At 42.0% G+C, this 17,840-nt stretch overlaps 2 protein-coding genes across 7 annotated transcripts in view; both read left to right on the top strand.

The window, feature by feature from the left end:
- Positions 1–3,890: 3,890 nt before the first annotated feature.
- LOC118390077 (hepatoma-derived growth factor-related protein 2-like) lies at positions 3,891–13,858 on the top strand. The gene is made up of 16 exons (XM_035780275.2): positions 3,891–4,131; positions 4,855–4,931; positions 8,430–8,568; positions 8,827–8,994; positions 9,110–9,229; positions 9,319–9,396; positions 9,524–9,704; positions 9,796–9,880; positions 9,989–10,271; positions 10,357–10,493; positions 10,601–10,668; positions 10,828–10,898; positions 11,056–11,157; positions 12,004–12,160; positions 12,392–12,512; positions 12,676–13,858. The coding sequence occupies exons 1-16, from the start codon at positions 4,060–4,062 to the stop codon at positions 12,767–12,769; spliced, it is 1,953 nt and encodes a 650-aa protein (XP_035636168.1). The 5' UTR covers positions 3,891–4,059; the 3' UTR covers positions 12,770–13,858.
- A 168-nt stretch (positions 13,859–14,026) lies between these two features.
- LOC118390055 (AP-3 complex subunit delta-1-like) overlaps positions 14,027–17,840 on the top strand; it is a 33,923-nt gene continuing 30,109 nt past the window's right edge. Inside the window, exon 1 of one of the 6 annotated variants that reach the window (XM_035780253.2) lies at positions 14,027–14,368. In XM_035780253.2, the coding sequence (XP_035636146.1) occupies positions 14,273–14,368 (96 nt within the window). In that variant the 5' untranslated portion in view covers positions 14,027–14,272. The remainder of the gene's footprint in view (positions 14,369–17,840) is intronic. The other 5 variants (XM_035780225.2, XM_035780216.2, XM_035780245.2 and 2 more) reach the window with 5 other exon arrangements.

Below are 17,840 nucleotides of genomic sequence, written 5' to 3'. Positions count from 1 at the left end.
TCTGATTGGGAACCATAACAGGCCAACATAGAAAATAAAAAACTAGACTACCCACCCTAGTCACACCCTGACCTAACCAAAATAAAGAAATAAAAGGTTCTCTAAGGTCAAGGCGTGACATTATGGTGTATTGTGTGTAAATTGCTGAGGATTTAAATAATTTAAAGGATATATATTTTTTAGAATAAGGCTGTAATGTAACAAAACAAAAGTCACGGGTCTGAATCCAATATATATTGTATATTTCTAACACATTCTAAGGTTTGTATCATTCACAACTAAAGTTAACAAATAACTCTAAATCTAGCATATAGGACCTGTTTCAAATGATCACGTATTATGCTCAACAGAGTCACTTCCTATGCGCACTCGCTCCGGAATGGGGAAAATATCCTTTCTAATTTATTCAGTTAAGTTTAATTATATTATTTTTACTATAAAATCATATAATATAAAATAATGGCATGGGACATATAAGCATATCTTGTCAGCAAAATGAACAAGCTTATGCCATGGAGCATAGCCAGATAACATACAGTAGGGTATGCCAACTTATATTCTGTTCTTCTGAAATACATATTTTTCATGTCATAATGTTTCCTTAGACTTGACTAAAATAAAGAATGGATTTATTGTGGTGTTATATATGCACTTTATTTATTAGACTTTTTAAAATATAGATGTACCAAAGCATGCATCTGCAGCTTGTATGCATGGAAGCCTGGAGATGCTAAAGGTGTTTACAGTACCAGTCAAAAGTTTGGACACAATAATGATTTCTCATTATTTTAGCTATTTTCTACATTGTAGAATAGCTATTTTCTACATTGTAGAATAATAGTTAAGACATTAAAACTATGAAATAACACATATGGAATAATCTAGTAACCATAAAAGTGTTGGTTGACTTAAAGTGGAGTTTCAGTTCCTAGGGATGGTTTCTTTGGATGCTGCACTGACAGCCAATTGTAAAGAATGGCACATATAGCAGATGAGTACCAAATTGGGCAATGCACATTCTTCCTTTAAAATCTTGTGCACCCCGTTGTGCACCCCAGTCATCACGGACGCATTATCTGGTTTCCGAGGAGGTCATGGGTGCACCTCAGCCACGCTCAAGGTCCTAAATGATATCATAACCTCCATTGATAAAAGACAATACTGTACAGCCGTCTTCATCGACCTGGCCAAGGCTTTTGACTGTCAATCACAGCATTCTTATCGGCAGACTCAACAGCCTTGGTTTCTCAAATGACTGCCTCACCTGGTTCACCAACTACTTCTCAGATAGAGTTCAGTGTCTCAAATAGGAGGGCCTCTCTTGTCCGGACCTCTTGCAGTCTCTATGGGGGTGCCACAGGGTTCAATTCTCAGGCGGACTCTTTTCTCTGTATACATCAATGATGACTCTCTTGCTGCTGGTGATTCTCTGATTCACCTCTACGCAGACGACACCATTCTGTATACTTCTGGCCCTTCTTTGAACACTGTGTTAACAAACCTCCAGATGAGCTTCAATGCCATACAACACTCCTTCCGTGGCTTCCAACTGCTCTTAAATGCAAGTAAAACTAAATGCATGCTCTTCAACCGATTGCTGCCCGCACCCGCCCGCCCGTCGAGCATCACTACTCCGGACGGTTCTGACTTAGAATTTGTGAACAACTAAAAATACCTAGGTGTCTGGCTGAATGTAAACTCTCCCTCCAGACTCACATTAAGCATCTCCAATCTAAAATTAAATCTAGAATCGGCTTCCTATTTCGCAAACGAAGAACCCTTCACTCATGCTGCCAAACATACCCTCGTGAAACTGACTATCCTACCGATCCTTGACTTCGGCAATGTCATTTACAAAATAGCCTCCAACACTCTACTCAGCAAACTGGATGTAGTCTATCACAGTGCCATCCGTTTTGTCACCAAAGCCCCATATACTACCCACCACTGCGACCTGTATGCTCTTGTTGGCTGGCCCTCGCTTCATATTCATCGCCAAACCCACTGGCTCCAGGTCATCTATAAGTCTTTGCTAGGTAAAGCCCCACCTTATCTCAGTTCACTGGTCACCATAGCAGCACCCACCTGTAGCAAGCGCTCCAGCAGGTATATATATATCACCTTTCACCCCCAAAGCAAACTCCTCCTTTGGCCGTCTTTCCTTCCAGTACTCTGCTGCCAATGACTGGAACAAATTGCAAAAATCACTGAAGCTGGAGTCTTATTTCTCCCTCACTAACTTTAAGCATCAGCTATCAAGCATCAGCTATCTGAGCAACTAACCAATCACTGCACCTGTACACAGCCCATCTGTAAAAAAAAAAAAGTTGCAGGGTAGTCTGAAAAGTTGCTAAATCTAGCAACAAAAACAAAATTGCTAAATTGGCATCACTGGTCCAGCCACTCATCTCTGCCTTGTCAAAATGTCAGTGTTCTTGTCGAACCATATCGCATTTTGGAGCCTAGGTTATTACCACCCGTTTTCAAGTCTATTCGTTCATTTTTCATGTCTCTGACCTGCAGAAATAATTAAAAAAAATAGTGTAATTGCCTACAGTTTCCTTGACATTTTGTTTTAATTAGGCTATTGTGATAGGCTCATGTTTTACGGAGCTGAACAGCTGTTGTGCTGCAAATCTCCCTGACAGAATTACCCCCATCACGTGAACGCGCACACACGCAATTCTTCATTGCTGCGACTTGCTTGCTAGTTGAGTTTTCCGATGTTCAGTTTAGCCTACATTTTTTAGTAACAGAAAGCATTTTTTAGGATACGTGTCTATCAAGAATGTCTGCAGTTTTGGGTTTGGCTATTTGTTTCTATATTAAATCAAATCAAATCAAATGATCACGTTCTCAGGATACGTTTCATTAAATGTTTTATACCGGTTTGATCAGAACATGGGGTTCAGGCACTAGTAATGTCTGCAGTTTTGGGTTTGGCTATTTGTTTCAAGTATATTAGTCTATAAATACATCTCTTTGACAAAATTCGCAATTTCTCCCATGTCTTATACAACTAGTAGTTGTTCTGAAATGTTTATTGCTTGCATACATGTTACTCCATCCTCTATGTTTAATACAACACATATACATATACATTTACTTTCGGTTGCCCTAACGTGAAGTTTGTTCTATAGAAAATATTTGACTCTAGTGACAAAATTAGAATTAAGGAAATTAGAAAGGGGGGGGGGTTGTCTTGCCTACCGAGACCCCCCTCCCCCTTCTATCTTGGGACTGCATGGCCTGGCACACTTCATAATCATTTTGGTAGCTCATGTTGACCAGTAGTGTGTGCCACAGAAGGTATTTGACTCAAGCCACAAAATGAAGGAAAATATAAGGGGGGATTTCGGCAGGCAAAGATAATTGCCTTTGCAGAAATCCCCCCTTTTTAATTTCCTTAATTTAGTCATTAGAGTCAAATACTTTCTGTGGCACACATCAGTCAAATAATTTCTATATAACAAAGGACAAGCAGCCGAAATGAAGTTCTAGCAGGGGTACCTGAACGTACCCTCTCACTTTCACCCCCATATTTTTACTCTGTGACTGCGGTCGATTTCCTGTTCTCTTTATCTGTTTGTCAAGACAACATTCATACTAAAAAACATACAATAATCACAAACAACAAGTTATATGTTGTGGAAGACAGATATTTATTAAATAAATGTTTTACTTCGGAGCCAAAGCTTTTGATTTGATGTTAATATGCATTTTCTAATTAGTGGTCAGATTCAAATTAGGAAAACGATGTCGAATTTACAGTGTACACATTGTAGAATATGATTGGTTTGAAGAATGGAGTGATAAGAAATTAAACCAATTATAGTGGCCAGTAGGCGGGATTTCCGCTCGGATAATCAAAGTTAGCGGAAGCTATTCTTATGAAGCTAAAACCGCCTCATCTCGCGCTTTTGGAAGCTAGCTTTCCAGCTAGCAAGCGTAATCGTTTCGCAGGTTTCATGTCGACCTGAAAACGGCAAAGAAGCGACACATAAAGACACCCAGAGTTCGCTAAAGAAGAAAGTAAAGGCTGCACAGAAGAGCAGGACAATGCCGCACAATTTCCAACCCGGAGACCTGGTCTTCGCTAAAATGAAGGGGTACCCCCACTGGCCAGCCAGGGTAAGCTAGTAGCAGCCAGTGTGAAGGGGGGTGGGCGAAGGGGACGCTGGAGTTTCGCTGTGCATCCTTGTCAGTGACAGACATAGCTAATATTATATAGCCAGCTAGCCTTGCCTCGTACTTGGAACTATATATAACAGTTTATTATTATTATATATATTTTTTAAATCCTAGCAATCTGTTTGCGGGACCATCTATGGAAAAGTATAACCAGACTACTTTGTGAATGGCGTTCATGTTTGTCTTTTGTGCACGTATTTTGTCCAAAAAGGCATCGCTAAGTAGCTACAGTACCTGTACTTTACTTTTGGTGTGTGTTGATTGATTGAAGATGAAGCCTTCTTGATTTACAACTTTTTAGACTTGCTACCCTATAAAATAATATCCGAGCTATAGTTAACTAACCAGGTGAGTTTTTGGTACAGTGTAAACACATTCTATTTTCTGGAAATGCATGACTTTGATGTGACGTTTTCACTTGCCCCCGGGATGTTTTTGGCAGTGATTAGAACATTCTACAGATTCTACCAATCAAGGTATCTGTCTGGAGTGAGGGGTCCAGACAACCAAAATATTAATAAATTACTTCCAGCCTTCCTTTCCTCACTTGCCCAACCTGACTTAAGGATCAGACTACAAAGAGCAGTGAATATATTCTCTCCTGTACCTAATTTGGATTTCTCTCACAATTAGTTTTTGGTTGTGTGGTTCTCATTCTCCTAGATTGAGGATGTGGCAGATGGAGCAGTTAAACCCCCTCCAAATAAAGTCCCCATCTTCTTCTTTGGGACCCATGAAACGTAAGTGCTGTGTCTCATTGATTTACAATAGCAGGAATTTCTTTGGATGAACTTGGTATACTTCATTCTCATTAAGGTCCTTTTATTGCAGGGCTTCTCAAGGTTTTTGTGATCGCAAATTCATTAGGGACCCCATCATAATCAGAACACAAGCTCGAGTGAGATAAAATAGCATACAAGGAGTTGTACTAAGACTTTGGTAGTGCATTTTCCCCGCAAGACCACTTGCTCTGGCCAAACGCTATGCCACCCCCACAGACTATAGTTTCTTCTCCGCTATTAAGTAAGTATGTAGCAAACGACAGGGCAACATAATAATTTAGTGTGAGTCGTCAGTCTAGCAGTGCATGGCCATACTAACCAAGTCTTGAGCCCTGGGAAGGAACATATTAAAGGGCCATCTCTTGGCATCAGAGAGAAGATTTTGCCGTTTTAAAGTTAATATCCTGCAGTTCTACACATTTTGTCATGGGGCAGAGATTTTTTTGTTGTAGCTTTAAAGCTAATATTGTGCTTTTATGCATGCTTTACCATGAGGCAGAGAGAACTTTGCTATTTGAAAGCTTACATTACAGTGCATTATGTAAAAAATATATATAATTTAATTTTAATTTTAATTCATTAATATAAGAAGTATTGAGTCGAAAAATGTATAACTAGGGGAGTACTGTGAATACCAATATCCATGTGAGCCTCCCAGGCACATGTTGCCCAGGGTTCAGAACATCAATTGTAGATTGATAACATTTTATTGTGTTACACTTATTCAGTGAATCCCTTGGCCAACATTTGTTTAGTCTGTTAGTAATATTCATGAAAATATATATTTTGATATCTGGCCACGGCCCTCCTGCAGTATCTTGGGTCTGAGGGCCCCACTTTGAGAACCACTGCTTTATTGGATCAAATCAAATTTTATGTCACATACACATGGTTAGCAGATGTTAATGCGAGTGTAGCGAAATGCTTGTGCTTCTAGTTCCGACAATGCAGTGTTAACCAACGAGTAATCTAACTAACAATTCTAAAACTACTGTCTTATACACAGTGTAAGGGGATAAAGAATATGTACATAAGGATATATGAATGAGTGATGGTACAGGGCAGCATACAGTAGATGGTATCGAGTACAGTATATACATATGAGATGAGTATGTAGACAAAGTAAACAAAGTGGCATAGTTAAAGTGGCTAGTGATACATGTATTACATAAGGATGCAGTCGATGATATAGAGTACAGTATATACGTATGCATATGAGATGAATAATGTAGGGTAAGTAATATTATATAAGGTAGCATTTTTTAAAGTGGCTAGTGATATATTTACATCATTTCCCATCAATTCCCATTATTAAAGTGGCTGGAGTTGGGTCAGTGTCAATGACAGTGTGTTGGCAGCAGCCACTCAATGTTAGTGGTGGCTGTTTAACAGTCTGATGGCCTTGAGATAGAAGCTGTTTTTCAGTCTCTCGGTCCCAGCTTTGATGCACCTGTACTGACCTCGCCTTCTGGATGATAGCGGGGTGAACAGGCAGTGGCTCGGGTGGTTGATGTCCTTGATGATCTTTATGGCCTTCCTGTAACATCGGGTGGTGTAGGTGTCCTGGAGGGCAGGTAGTTTGCCCCCGTGATGCGTTGTGCAGACCTCACTACCCTCTGGAGAGCCTTACGGTTGAGGGCGGAGCAGTTGCCGTACCAGGCGGTGATACAGCCCGCCAGGATGCTCTCGATTGTGCATCTGTAGAAGTTTGTGAGTGCTTTTGGTGACAAGCCGAATTTCTTCAGCCTCCTGAGGTTGAAGAGGCGCTGCTGCGCCTTCTTCACGACGCTGTCAGTGTGAGTGGACCAATTCAGTTTGTCTGTGATGTGTATGCCGAGGAACTTTAAACTTGCTACCCTCTCCACTACTGTTCCATCGATGTGGATAGGGGGGTGTTCCCTCTGCTGTTTCCTGAAGTCCACAATCATCTCCTTAGTTTTTGTTGACGTTGAGTGTGTGGTTATTTTCCTGACACCACACTCCGAGGGCCCTCACCTCCTCCCTGTAGACCGTCTCGTCGTTGTTGGTAATCAAGCCTACCACTGTTGTGTCGTCCGCAAACTTGATGATTGAGTTGGAGGCGTGCGTGGCCACGCAGTCGTGGGTGAACAGGGAGTACAGGAGAGGGCTCAAAACGCACCCTTGTGGGGCCCCCGTGTTGAGGATCAGCGGGGAGGAGATGTTGTTGCCTACCCTCACCACCTGGGGGCGGCCCGTCAGGAAGTCTAGTACCCAGTTGCACAGGGCGGGGTCGAGACCCAGGGTCTCGAGCTTGATGACGAGCTTGGAGGGTACTATGGTGTTGAATGCCGAGCTGTAGTCGATGAACAGCATTCTCACATAGGTATTCCTCTTGTCCAGGTGGGTTAGGGCAGTGTGCAGTGTGGTTGAGATTGCATCGTCTGTGGACCTATTTGGGCGGTAAGCAAATTGGAGTGGGTCAAGGGTGTCAGGTAGGGTGGAGGTGATATGGTCCTTGACTAGTCTCTCAAAGCACTTCATGATGACGGAAGTGAGTGCTACGGGGCGGTAGTCGTTTAGCTCAGTTACCTTAGCTTTCTTGGGAACAGGAACAATGGTGGCCCTCTTGAAGCATGTGGGAACAGCAGACTGGTATAGGGATTGATTGAATATGTCCGTAAACGCACCGGCCAGCTGGTCTGCGCATGCTCTGAGGGCGCGGCTGGGGATGCCGTCTGGGCCTGCAGCCTTGCGAGGGTTAACACGTTTAAATGTCTTACTCACCTCGGCTGCAGTGAAGGAGAGACCGCATGTTTTCGTTGCAGGCCGTGTCAGTGGCACTGTATTGTCCTCAAAGCGGGCAAAAAAGTTATTTAGTCTGCCTGGGAGCAAGACATCCTGGTCCGTGACTGGGCTGGGTTTCTTCTTGTAGTCCGTGATTGACTGTAGACTCTGCAGTCTCTGCAAAAATATTGAGACAGTGATGCAAACAGGAATGTTGTTGATTTGCATTTCTATTCCAGTTGGTTTTGTTTTTGTTGTCCCCGGATACCTAATGTGTTGTATGTTGTTTTTTAAGTATCATAACTCATATTTCTGTGGAGATGTATCCTCCCTGTTTGTTGGTGCACTGTATCTTCTTGAACTAATTTTAACCTTTTGAAACTTATTCATGTGTTTTTTGTTACTGGTTTATGTCTGAAGTGATCTAGGTCAATTGTGTGTTGAAGTTCAGTCTTTCATTTTGATCATACAGCACTTGTGTTACAAGATGGAAGATGAACTATTCTTAAACCACCACTAGGTGGCAAAAGATCCCTTTCAGTATTGTAGTTCATTACCAGTACATGTCGTTTACATCATGCAGAAACCCGGTGTGTCAGTTACCCTGAAAGCAGGGAGTGTGGCTGTGTCAAGTATCATCTTTTAATTCAGTGACTTAGAATTACATTCTCGTATATAGCATTGTCTTAACAAATCATGCTCTCTCTTCAGAGCATTCCTTGCACCAAAGGACCTTTTTGCATATGACAAGTACAGCGAGCGCTATGGGAAACCTAATAAAAGGAAGGGCTTCAATGAGGGCTTGTGTGAAATCCAAAACAACCCTCACGCCTCATACAGTGCTCCTGCAGTAAGTACATAATATCCTCAGAAGTCCAACTTGATACTGTTTCTGTAATACTGACCAACTACAACTGAGTGCTGTTATCCCTGGTTTCTTTTTTTCTCTGTACACTTAGGATCTGTTTAGGTCAGAGACTCTTTGCCAAAGTTACCATACTATACAGCTCCCTGTTGGTGGTATTATCTGTTTGGTCAGCATTCTATCACATCTGTGTCTATCAACAAACACTTATGTTGGGGCATTATCTCTTCATTCACTCCCCAGCCTGTCAGCTCGTCTGACAGTGAAGCTAATGACGGTGCAGCAGGAAGTGAGGCAGAAGATGACGAGGAAGCAGTGGTGCCCAGGAAAGCATATTCAGGAAGTGAAGTAAATTCTGACTCAGGAAGTGAGGATCGAGGAGGGGTGAAGAGGAAGGCCCCTGCTGCCAAGGTGACTGCGAAATGATCATTTCTGTATTTTTGGATGTTAATTCCAACCATACAACTGCTGTTGCTTAGATATGCATCTGTCATAATATTACATCTCTTTTCTATCGCTCATTCAGCGGCCCCCTGTGAAGAAGACCCGGGGTTCGTCCAGTGACCGGGATGGAGAGGAGAGTGGCTCACCCTCGGAGCCAGACCCATCCCCTTCTGACTCTGACTCTGGGAAGAACAGTGACCAGGTCAGTTGACACATACAATACAGTATGTTATACACCAGCATGATAACTTGGTGTTAATTTGATGGTGTCTTGTTTGTTTTCCCCTGTAGGACTTCACCCCAGAGAAGAAGGCAGCAGCAGGCCGTGGCGGAGCCGGGAAGAAGGCTGGAGGTGGCAAAGGGAAGAAGGTGAGGAAAGGATGCCCTTCGGGTGTCAAACAGCCCTGGGTAGCTGAATAGATAAAGCACTGTTTATGGTTTCGCAGTGATTACTGGCTCTCTCATTATGCTTTCCTCTCTTTCTGGGATGCTGTAGGTGGTGTCGTCGGACTCCGACTCTGGGTCTCAGTCAGACAAGAAGAAAGGGGGCAGTGATTCAGAGGATCAGAAGCCACGGCCTGCTCTGTCTGGATCAGAATCCCAGTCTGGCTCCAAATCTGACTCTGACTCAGAGCCACAGCCACCTCAACGGAAGACTCCTCAAGCGCGCAAGAAAGGTGAGGGCTATTATTTCTGGTATCCCAGACAGTGAATGATAACTGTATTTGTCACTGCATAACCCTCTTCTCTGCCATTTGTCCCACTCAGAGAAGCCTCCGCCAAAGCCTCGGGGTGGACGGAAACCCAAAGCTGCCCCGGTCAGAGCACCGGCATCTTCCTCTGACAGTGATAGGTCAGCAACGCTCTAGTCTGTTCCACATTGGTTTTGCTCTCCGTTAATACATTATAAATGACTTTTGTCAATAAATAAGTGCAATATGAATGGTCTCCTGTACTACAGCGACAGTGAGCCGGACCGAGTCAGCGACTGGAAAAAGAGAGATGAAGAGCGTCGGAAAGAGCTGGAGGAACGGCGGAAGAAGGAGCAGGCAGAGGAGATCCTCAAGTATCGGGAGAGGGAGAAGGAAGAAGAAGAGCAGAGAAAGAAGGACAAGGAGAAGGGAAAGAGCAGTGGTGAAAACAGTTCAGATGAGGGTGTAGATCACCCACTGAAGAAGTCCAAGAAACCCCCACCGCCCCCCATCCCCGCCCCCTCCGACTCTGACTCTGACTCTGGACCTGAGGTAACTAGCATGGAAGACTGTAAAGAGGGGACATTTGCTTGTTTTAGAATAGATTTGTTGAACATTGTATTTCTCCCCCATTCAGGTGAAAGCATCTGCAAAGCGTTCAGACAACCAGAAGAAAGGGAGAACAAAGAAAGAGAGGGATCATGGTAAAGGCAAAAAGGAGAAAGATGTGAAGGAAAAGCGAACCCAGCGGTCAGAGGAGAGGCCCCGAGTGAGGTAAATTGCACATGGCTGAACAAGACAAAAGACCAGAGCACAGATCTCATTAGATGTTATCTTCATTAAATATAAATGCACACAGATCACTGAGTTCTCTCCCTCAGGTCCAAGCCTGACAAGCCCAAACGCAAACCAGAGAGACCTCCAGAGAGGAAAGCAGAGAAGAAAAAAGGTCAGAGCTCAATGTTACTCTCAGTCCACCAATCTACTGTGTCCATTTGGAAACCCTGCATAATGACAACTAATTGTGACAAATGGTTGGTCAGACACAGTGCCATGTAATATAAACTTTTTGTGTCCTCACTCCTTGTCCTTTTGTGTCTGTACACAGAGCCAACTCCAGACGAAAAGTTGCAGAAGCTCCACGCTGACATCAAGTTTGCACTGAAAGTGGACAACCCAGTGAGTAACCATATAAGGGGCTCCCTTCATTGTCAACAGAAAAGTTATTGTCACATAGTTGTGATTTTACAAGCAGCATGAGGAACCACATTTTTTATTTGACCAATTAGGTGTGCTTTGCTCATAGAATACTGCAATGGTGTTGTCTGTTCTGCAGGACATAGAGCGCTGTCTACAGGCCCTGGTGGAGCTGGAAGCTGTGCCGGTCACCAGCCACATCCTGCAGAAGAACTCAGATGTTATTGCCACGCTTAAAAAGGTGCCTTTCCCTCTGAACCTCTTAATAAAAGTTAAACTTGTATACTGAACAAAAATATAAATGCAACAATTTCAAAGATTTTACTGAGTTACAGTTCATATAAGGAAATCATTAAATTGAAAGGCTCTAATCTATGGATTTAATAGATCTATTAGGCCATTATTTGACCCTAATCATGTGGGAATACAGATATGCATCTGTTGGTCACAGACACTTAAAAAGAAGAAATGGGCCTCACAATCAGGATCTCGTCATGGTATCTCTGTGTATTCAAATTGCCATTGATAAAATGCAGTTGTTCGTTGTCCATAGGTTATGCCTGCCCATACCATCACCCCACTGCCGCCATGCGACACTCTGTTCACAACATTGACATTACAACATACACGTGGTCTGTGGTTGAGGCCGGTTGGACTTACTCCCAAATATTCTAAAACAATGTTGAAGGTGGTATATGGTAGAGAAATTAACATTCAATTTTCTGGCAACAGCGCTGGTGGACGGTGGTGGTGTTGTGACAACTGTACATTTCAGTGGCCTTTTATTGTCCCCAGCACAAGTTGCACCTGTTTAATGATCATGCTGTTTAATCAGCTTCTTGATATGCCACACCTGTCAGGTGGATGGGTTATCTGTTTGAAGAATAAATACTGACTAATAGGGATGTAAGCAAATCTGAGATCTTTATGGGATCTTTTATTTAAGCTCATGAAATATGGGACCAAAACTTTACATGTTGCGTTTATATTTTTTTCAGTGTAGATCCTCTGTGTATATCTCATCCCCTGTTTTTGGACCCTTTGAACTCCACTGATGTTGTTCTGATTGATGTTTGTGTTACTAAAGATCCGTCGATACAAAGCAAGCAGTGACGTAATGGAAAAGGCCAGCCAGGTCTACAACAAATTAAAGGGGCAGTTTGTGGTCAAGTCTGAAATGCCAAGTAAACACAAAGCTGAGGGAAAGGAGCAGGAAGAGAATGGAAAGGAGACACCAAACACAGGTAATTCTCTCAGCCAAAACTTTTACCATCACTGCTGATGGACTTATTTACTGTATTTACTGATGGACTTATTTACATTTTCCGTTTTTCCTCCTATGGCTATTACCCCTCTTAAAGGAGAAGTTCACTATGGCATTAATTCATAGACTTTATTTTTCAATGTGTGTAACAACAAAATTAAAGGTCCTTCATTTGTAGCCAATCAATTGATTTTGCATAACTTGTCATCAGATGTAACACCTGTGAATGGGGAATCAGAAGTCCAGAAAAAGGAATGCACTGAGTTGGAGGATACCCCAAAGTCTCCGGTCCAGGAAGTGAATGATGAGCATGTGGCTTCAAGCCCCAACAGGTAAACGGCCTCCTATGTCACATCTTTGTGTACTTCCTTTATTTCTGCTAATATTTGTTCAAAGTATTCATGGTAATATATTGCTCTACTCATCGGTACTTTGCTACCATCATAACGGTATATGTGGCTCTAGTTCTGAAGTCTTGTCTCTTCTCCATGGTAGGCGAAGTCCTGATAGTCCTGCTGAGCAGCAGACGAACACTGAAACACACCACGCTCTCTCTACAGAAACAGAACCGACAGCGATGGAGAGCTGAAGAAAATGGAATACAATTGTTTACCACAGCTAAAATGAAAGCTCACTAGTCTCGTGCCAGATACATGGCGCTCTGCAGACCACTTTGATGTTCGCCATTGTATTTTTCAATTTTTATAGGACACCTTGGCCCGTCCCCAATTCCTCCCCCTCAAGCTACCATGCTTTTTTTCCTGCCACATGAACTCTAACTTTGGTCTTTCATACAGTATTTATAATGAGAGATTCCATTTTTAGCACTTCTAACAGGAAATCGAAGGGGGAGAGGAGTCTTGTTCTGCTTTGAAGTAACTGTACTGTCACGTTAGTCAAGGCATCTATTGGCTTTGCTTGAGAATGATATTGAAGCCTACAGAACCTAGAAAAGGCTAATGGTGGATAGGTATGAGTCTGGTACTTTTTGTGAGTTTCTTTTTATATATTTTTTTTATCTGGTCTGTTCTTATTAATCCAGTCTCACCATATACATATTAAGCCAGTGAACGGAACCACATCACATGTTTTCCAATTAAGTTCCACCTGTTTTTTTGTTATTTTTACAATTATGTTTTCTGATATTGCATCTGCTTTTGATTTACTGAATGCTGTGGAATTATCCACTGTCATCTGGTTTTTCCCTCTACCATCTGCTTTCAAGAATTAGCCTAATGAATGGGATAATACACATTGTGTACAGACTAAATGATATTATCTTGATCCAAGCTGTCCAGATCACATGTAGCTGGAGCCCATTTGACGTTTGTCATACATACTATGTAAGTGTTTTTAGTGGGATGTAAAATATTTAGTTGAGTTAAATCAAGATCTCAGCGTTGTGGTCATAATCTGAACACTTCTGTCATTGAAGGCTTCAAAGAAGTCCCATATTCTCATAAATGTAGTTGGATTGGGGTGTAATAAATGTATACATACAAGTTGTAATTTACAACACTTGTAACGAATCTAGCGAAGATGAATTGCAGTGAATAATGTGGACCTATGCACGCGGTCAGCGGTGTAAAATTGTTTATAAATAACCGATTATACATTTATGCAAGTTAAATAGCAGAGTAATTGCCATCCTTTTACATTAAAATGTTCATGCAGTTAATGCTCATTGGTTTGGCTGTGGCAAAGAGCTACTGTGGACATGGTGATGAATTGCATTCTGTATAGAGAATACAACTGGAAAATGATCATGCATTAACATTGCAAGCCGAGTACTAAGCATATCTTTAATTGCATTTGATTATCATAATGAGAATCCCACATTATTACACACAGTCAGCTGACATTAGACGCCATTTTGTCAGCCATTTCCTATACGGATCCACTGCCAGTGTGTCTGCACAGTTATAGTACGCCCCATCTGGCTTCTCCTTCTCTGCCCGGGATTAGTAAACAATTACGAATCCCGAAAAAACGGTATCCGGGTGGATGAGAGACTGTCTAGCGGGCCGGCTAGCATCCAAAAGACCTCGACCAAGCGCTTTGTCCCCGAGGACAGAAGCGAAAAAAGTCAGCCATGGCTTTGAAGATTGTTAAAGGGAGCATCGATCGGATGTTCGATAAAAACCTTCAAGATTTAGTACGTGGAATTAGGAATCACAAGGAAGATGAGGTAAAACGATTAGCTGTGTTTTCGGAAATGTCTGATTACCACTGTCAGTAAGTCGATGTTTAACATATCTCATTGCTAAACATTCAGGTTAGCCAGCTACAATAGCTCACCTATTTGATAGCCATTCCAACCTTATGCTAGCTGTCTACCCGGTATGCTATCCAAATAGCTAAATAAGTAAGAAGTCTTGTCATGAAGTTAATCAGGACTGAGTAGGCAACCTAATATCAACTCCGTGGTTGCATTAGTTAACTCGGTAACTGTCAATGTGCAATTGCTCGATAATCGTAATTTGGCTAGCAAGCTAACATTAGCAGTTTTCATCGCCACTTTACATAGCGAGCTATTCATTTAGCAGATGGGTATTATCCAGAGAACACTTTTTGTTTCGTACTGGTCCTCTGTGGTACACGAACCCATAACCCTGGCGTTGCAAGCGCTATATTCTGCTAACTGAGCCACACGGGACACTTCAAATATTATGGGTCTTGCACGAAATACTACTTGTTACCAGTTGTGGAACGCTACCCTTTTACTACTCATGGCAACTGCTTTCAGGTGAAGCTAATTAGCTAGCAATTGACAACTAAGAGGCTAACTGGCAGTAACGTTAGCTACATTTATTCACCTCAGCTGATGTGATCAGGATGATGCGCGTAAAAATGTTCCTTCAGCACTATTTTTCTATTATTATATATAGTGAGTTCACTTTGTGTATATTCATCTCCTATTCTATTAATAAAAACATTGACATGTAAACGAAGTCTAGACGATTTTGTAGGCCTCGCTCTACAGCGTCAGTCAGTGACAACGTTGCATAGGTAGACACAATTATGCTTCATCCACAACTCTTCTGACTGGAAGAACAGCGGTCCTTTTATCCAAACTACTACACTTTCGCCACCATTTTAATTCATTTGGTTTGTACAGTTGTGGGAAATAGGTGACGTGACACTCCTGAAGAGTCAGACAGCAGATTACCGGATGCTAGGTTTATGCAAATTGTAGATTTCATAATCATGCTTTATTGATATGGCTGTAGACTATACTAGCTCTGTATACTGCGTTAGCAACATCAGAGGACATCCAATGTGGTGTGGAAAAAAATGAATATTAAGTATTGCCATAACAGGGAACAGCCTCATAACGGTTGATTAAAGTTCCCTGTGATATGACAGCTTTTATGGTAGGAAATGCTCCTGTCTTCATGGGTGTCACACCAGTGTTTTCAGAATGATGCTGTGTTCTGCAAATTAGATCATCAAAAAATCAGCATCATCACAGAGGGTGACAGTGGGTTGGTCTATAGTCTGTCCAATAGAGGGCACTGTTTGAATGAGATATGGAGGTGGAAGTTGCTCCAGAATTAATTCCTTAGTTTTAAACCGATTTAAAAATTTTAGGAAATTATGTCACTTAGTGGAGACTATTATGCTGTTAGGCTCGATGTATTGCTACCATTCAAAAAAATATGCCATTCAGTAGCTAGGACATAGGGAGTCTCTTATTGCAGAAGAGTGAGCTGGACCAATGTTGAATTGGGAATGGGATTTAGGCCTAGGTGTAACATTGTGAGTTGACCTGTTCTACCATTTTAAGTCTTGGTTTATTTTTATACACGCCTTGATTGCTCCTCTTTTCAGTTCGCTGCAAGCTAGCGACTGGAACGAGCTGCAACAAACACTCAAACTGGACAGTTTTATCTCCATCTCTTCATTCAAAGACTCAATCATGGACACTTACTGACAGTTGTGGCTGCTTAGTGTGATGTATTGTTGTCTCTACCTTTCCCTTTGTGCTGTTGTCTGTGCCCAACAATGTTTGTACCCTGTTTTGTGCTGCTACATGTTGGGCTGCTGCCATGTTGTTGTGTTGCTACAATGCTGTGTTGTCATGTGTTGCTGCCATGCTATGTTGTCTTAGGTTTCTCTTTATGAAGTGTTGTCTCCCTCGTTGTGATGTGTTTTGTCCTATATTTTTATTAAATTTATTTGTATATTTAAATTCCAGCCCCCATCCCCTCAAGGGGGCTTTTTACTTTTGGTAGGCCGTCATTATAAATAAGAATTTGTTCTTAACTGACTTGCCTAGTTAAATAAAATAAAATAAATGGATAGCTGCTGCTGGATTCCACAGAGCTATGGTGGCCACTGAATAATTCTTTTCCCAGTCAGGTATCTGGCAAAAGAAAGTAAATGTTTTGTCATGTGCTTTTTCATTGCTTAGCCAGACCGACAAAGCATGATATCTTTGACCACTGTACTAAACCATGATCTTGTGATTCAGGTCCTAATGTGGTCCCTTTTGTGTAACTTAACCATGCTTACTAAGTTAAGGTGTTGGATACCCAGCCAACAGTGGACAGCTCACTGAAATATTAATGCCTTGTGTGTGTTCTCTCCAGACCTGGACTCTTTGCTTTATACATGTAGGGATATAATACAGCCAAACCTATTCTACTTAGTCACGCCGTCATTTAAAAGGGAAGCAAATCTAAAAAGGTGTTAAGGCACACAATGCAACTGATATTAAATTGTAGAAGACAATAATATGTAACACTAACAGGGATGTTGTGCGCTCCTGAGTGGCGCAGCGGTCTAAGGCACTTCATCTCAGTTCTAGAGGCGTCACTACAGACCCTGGTTCGATTCCAGGCTGTATCACAACCGGCCGTGATTGGAAGTTCTATAGGGCGGCGCACAATTGGCCCAGCATTCGTTAGGGTTTGGCCGGGGTAGGCCTCCATTGTAAATAAGAATTGGTTCTTATCTGACTTGCCTAGTTAAATAAAGGTAAATATATTTTTTTGTGTGTATATATATATATCTCTATCTATCCTGTCCCTGGAAGAAGAACTGTCTGAGAAGGTCTCTCCCTGTACCTCCTGGAGAACCTGCAGTGCTAGCACAATGTAGGCCTTGGCTGTAGAACAGCTATTCCAATTAATTCAATAGGATCTGAATCGGTCGTTGAGTCAGAATGTGATAGGAGAGCACTCTGGTGATTTCAGAGCATGGCCCTGTGTGTCCATGCTCTGCAGCCTAGAGTACAAGCCACCCTCCCTCTTCCCCCTGTCCACTGTCTCATGACTGCAGACACATGACCAGCACACTTGTATTATAGAGCTCTCTGTGTGTGTGTTCCAAGGTTCTGTTCCACCAATGTTTTACTCTGCTCTATCAGAAAGTCTAACCATGCTAAACAGTCTCTGTGTAGCAGATAAATGTAGAATAAAACCTTGAATTAAAGGTTACTCACTACTTATTCTTTCATTCCAAGTTCAGAATAAAACCCATTCAACCGTAGACTGAAAAAGCCTAAAACATTTCTGATCAGAAGCTCTGTTTGATTATCCTTTATTTTATAGATGTATACAATTAATGACATTTCAAATGACCTTAGGACTTCTCCTCTTAGACTATTTGTAAACTGTTTCACGGAGGTCAACCAGAAGAGGAAAGTAAAGTATCAT

The sequence above is a fragment of the Oncorhynchus keta genome, chromosome 1 (assembly GCF_023373465.1).
Source record: "Oncorhynchus keta strain PuntledgeMale-10-30-2019 chromosome 1, Oket_V2, whole genome shotgun sequence".
Lineage (NCBI taxonomy): Eukaryota > Metazoa > Chordata > Actinopteri > Salmoniformes > Salmonidae > Oncorhynchus > Oncorhynchus keta.
Note: the sequence above shows the minus strand (reverse complement) of the source record. Positions and strands in the feature narration are given on the sequence as shown.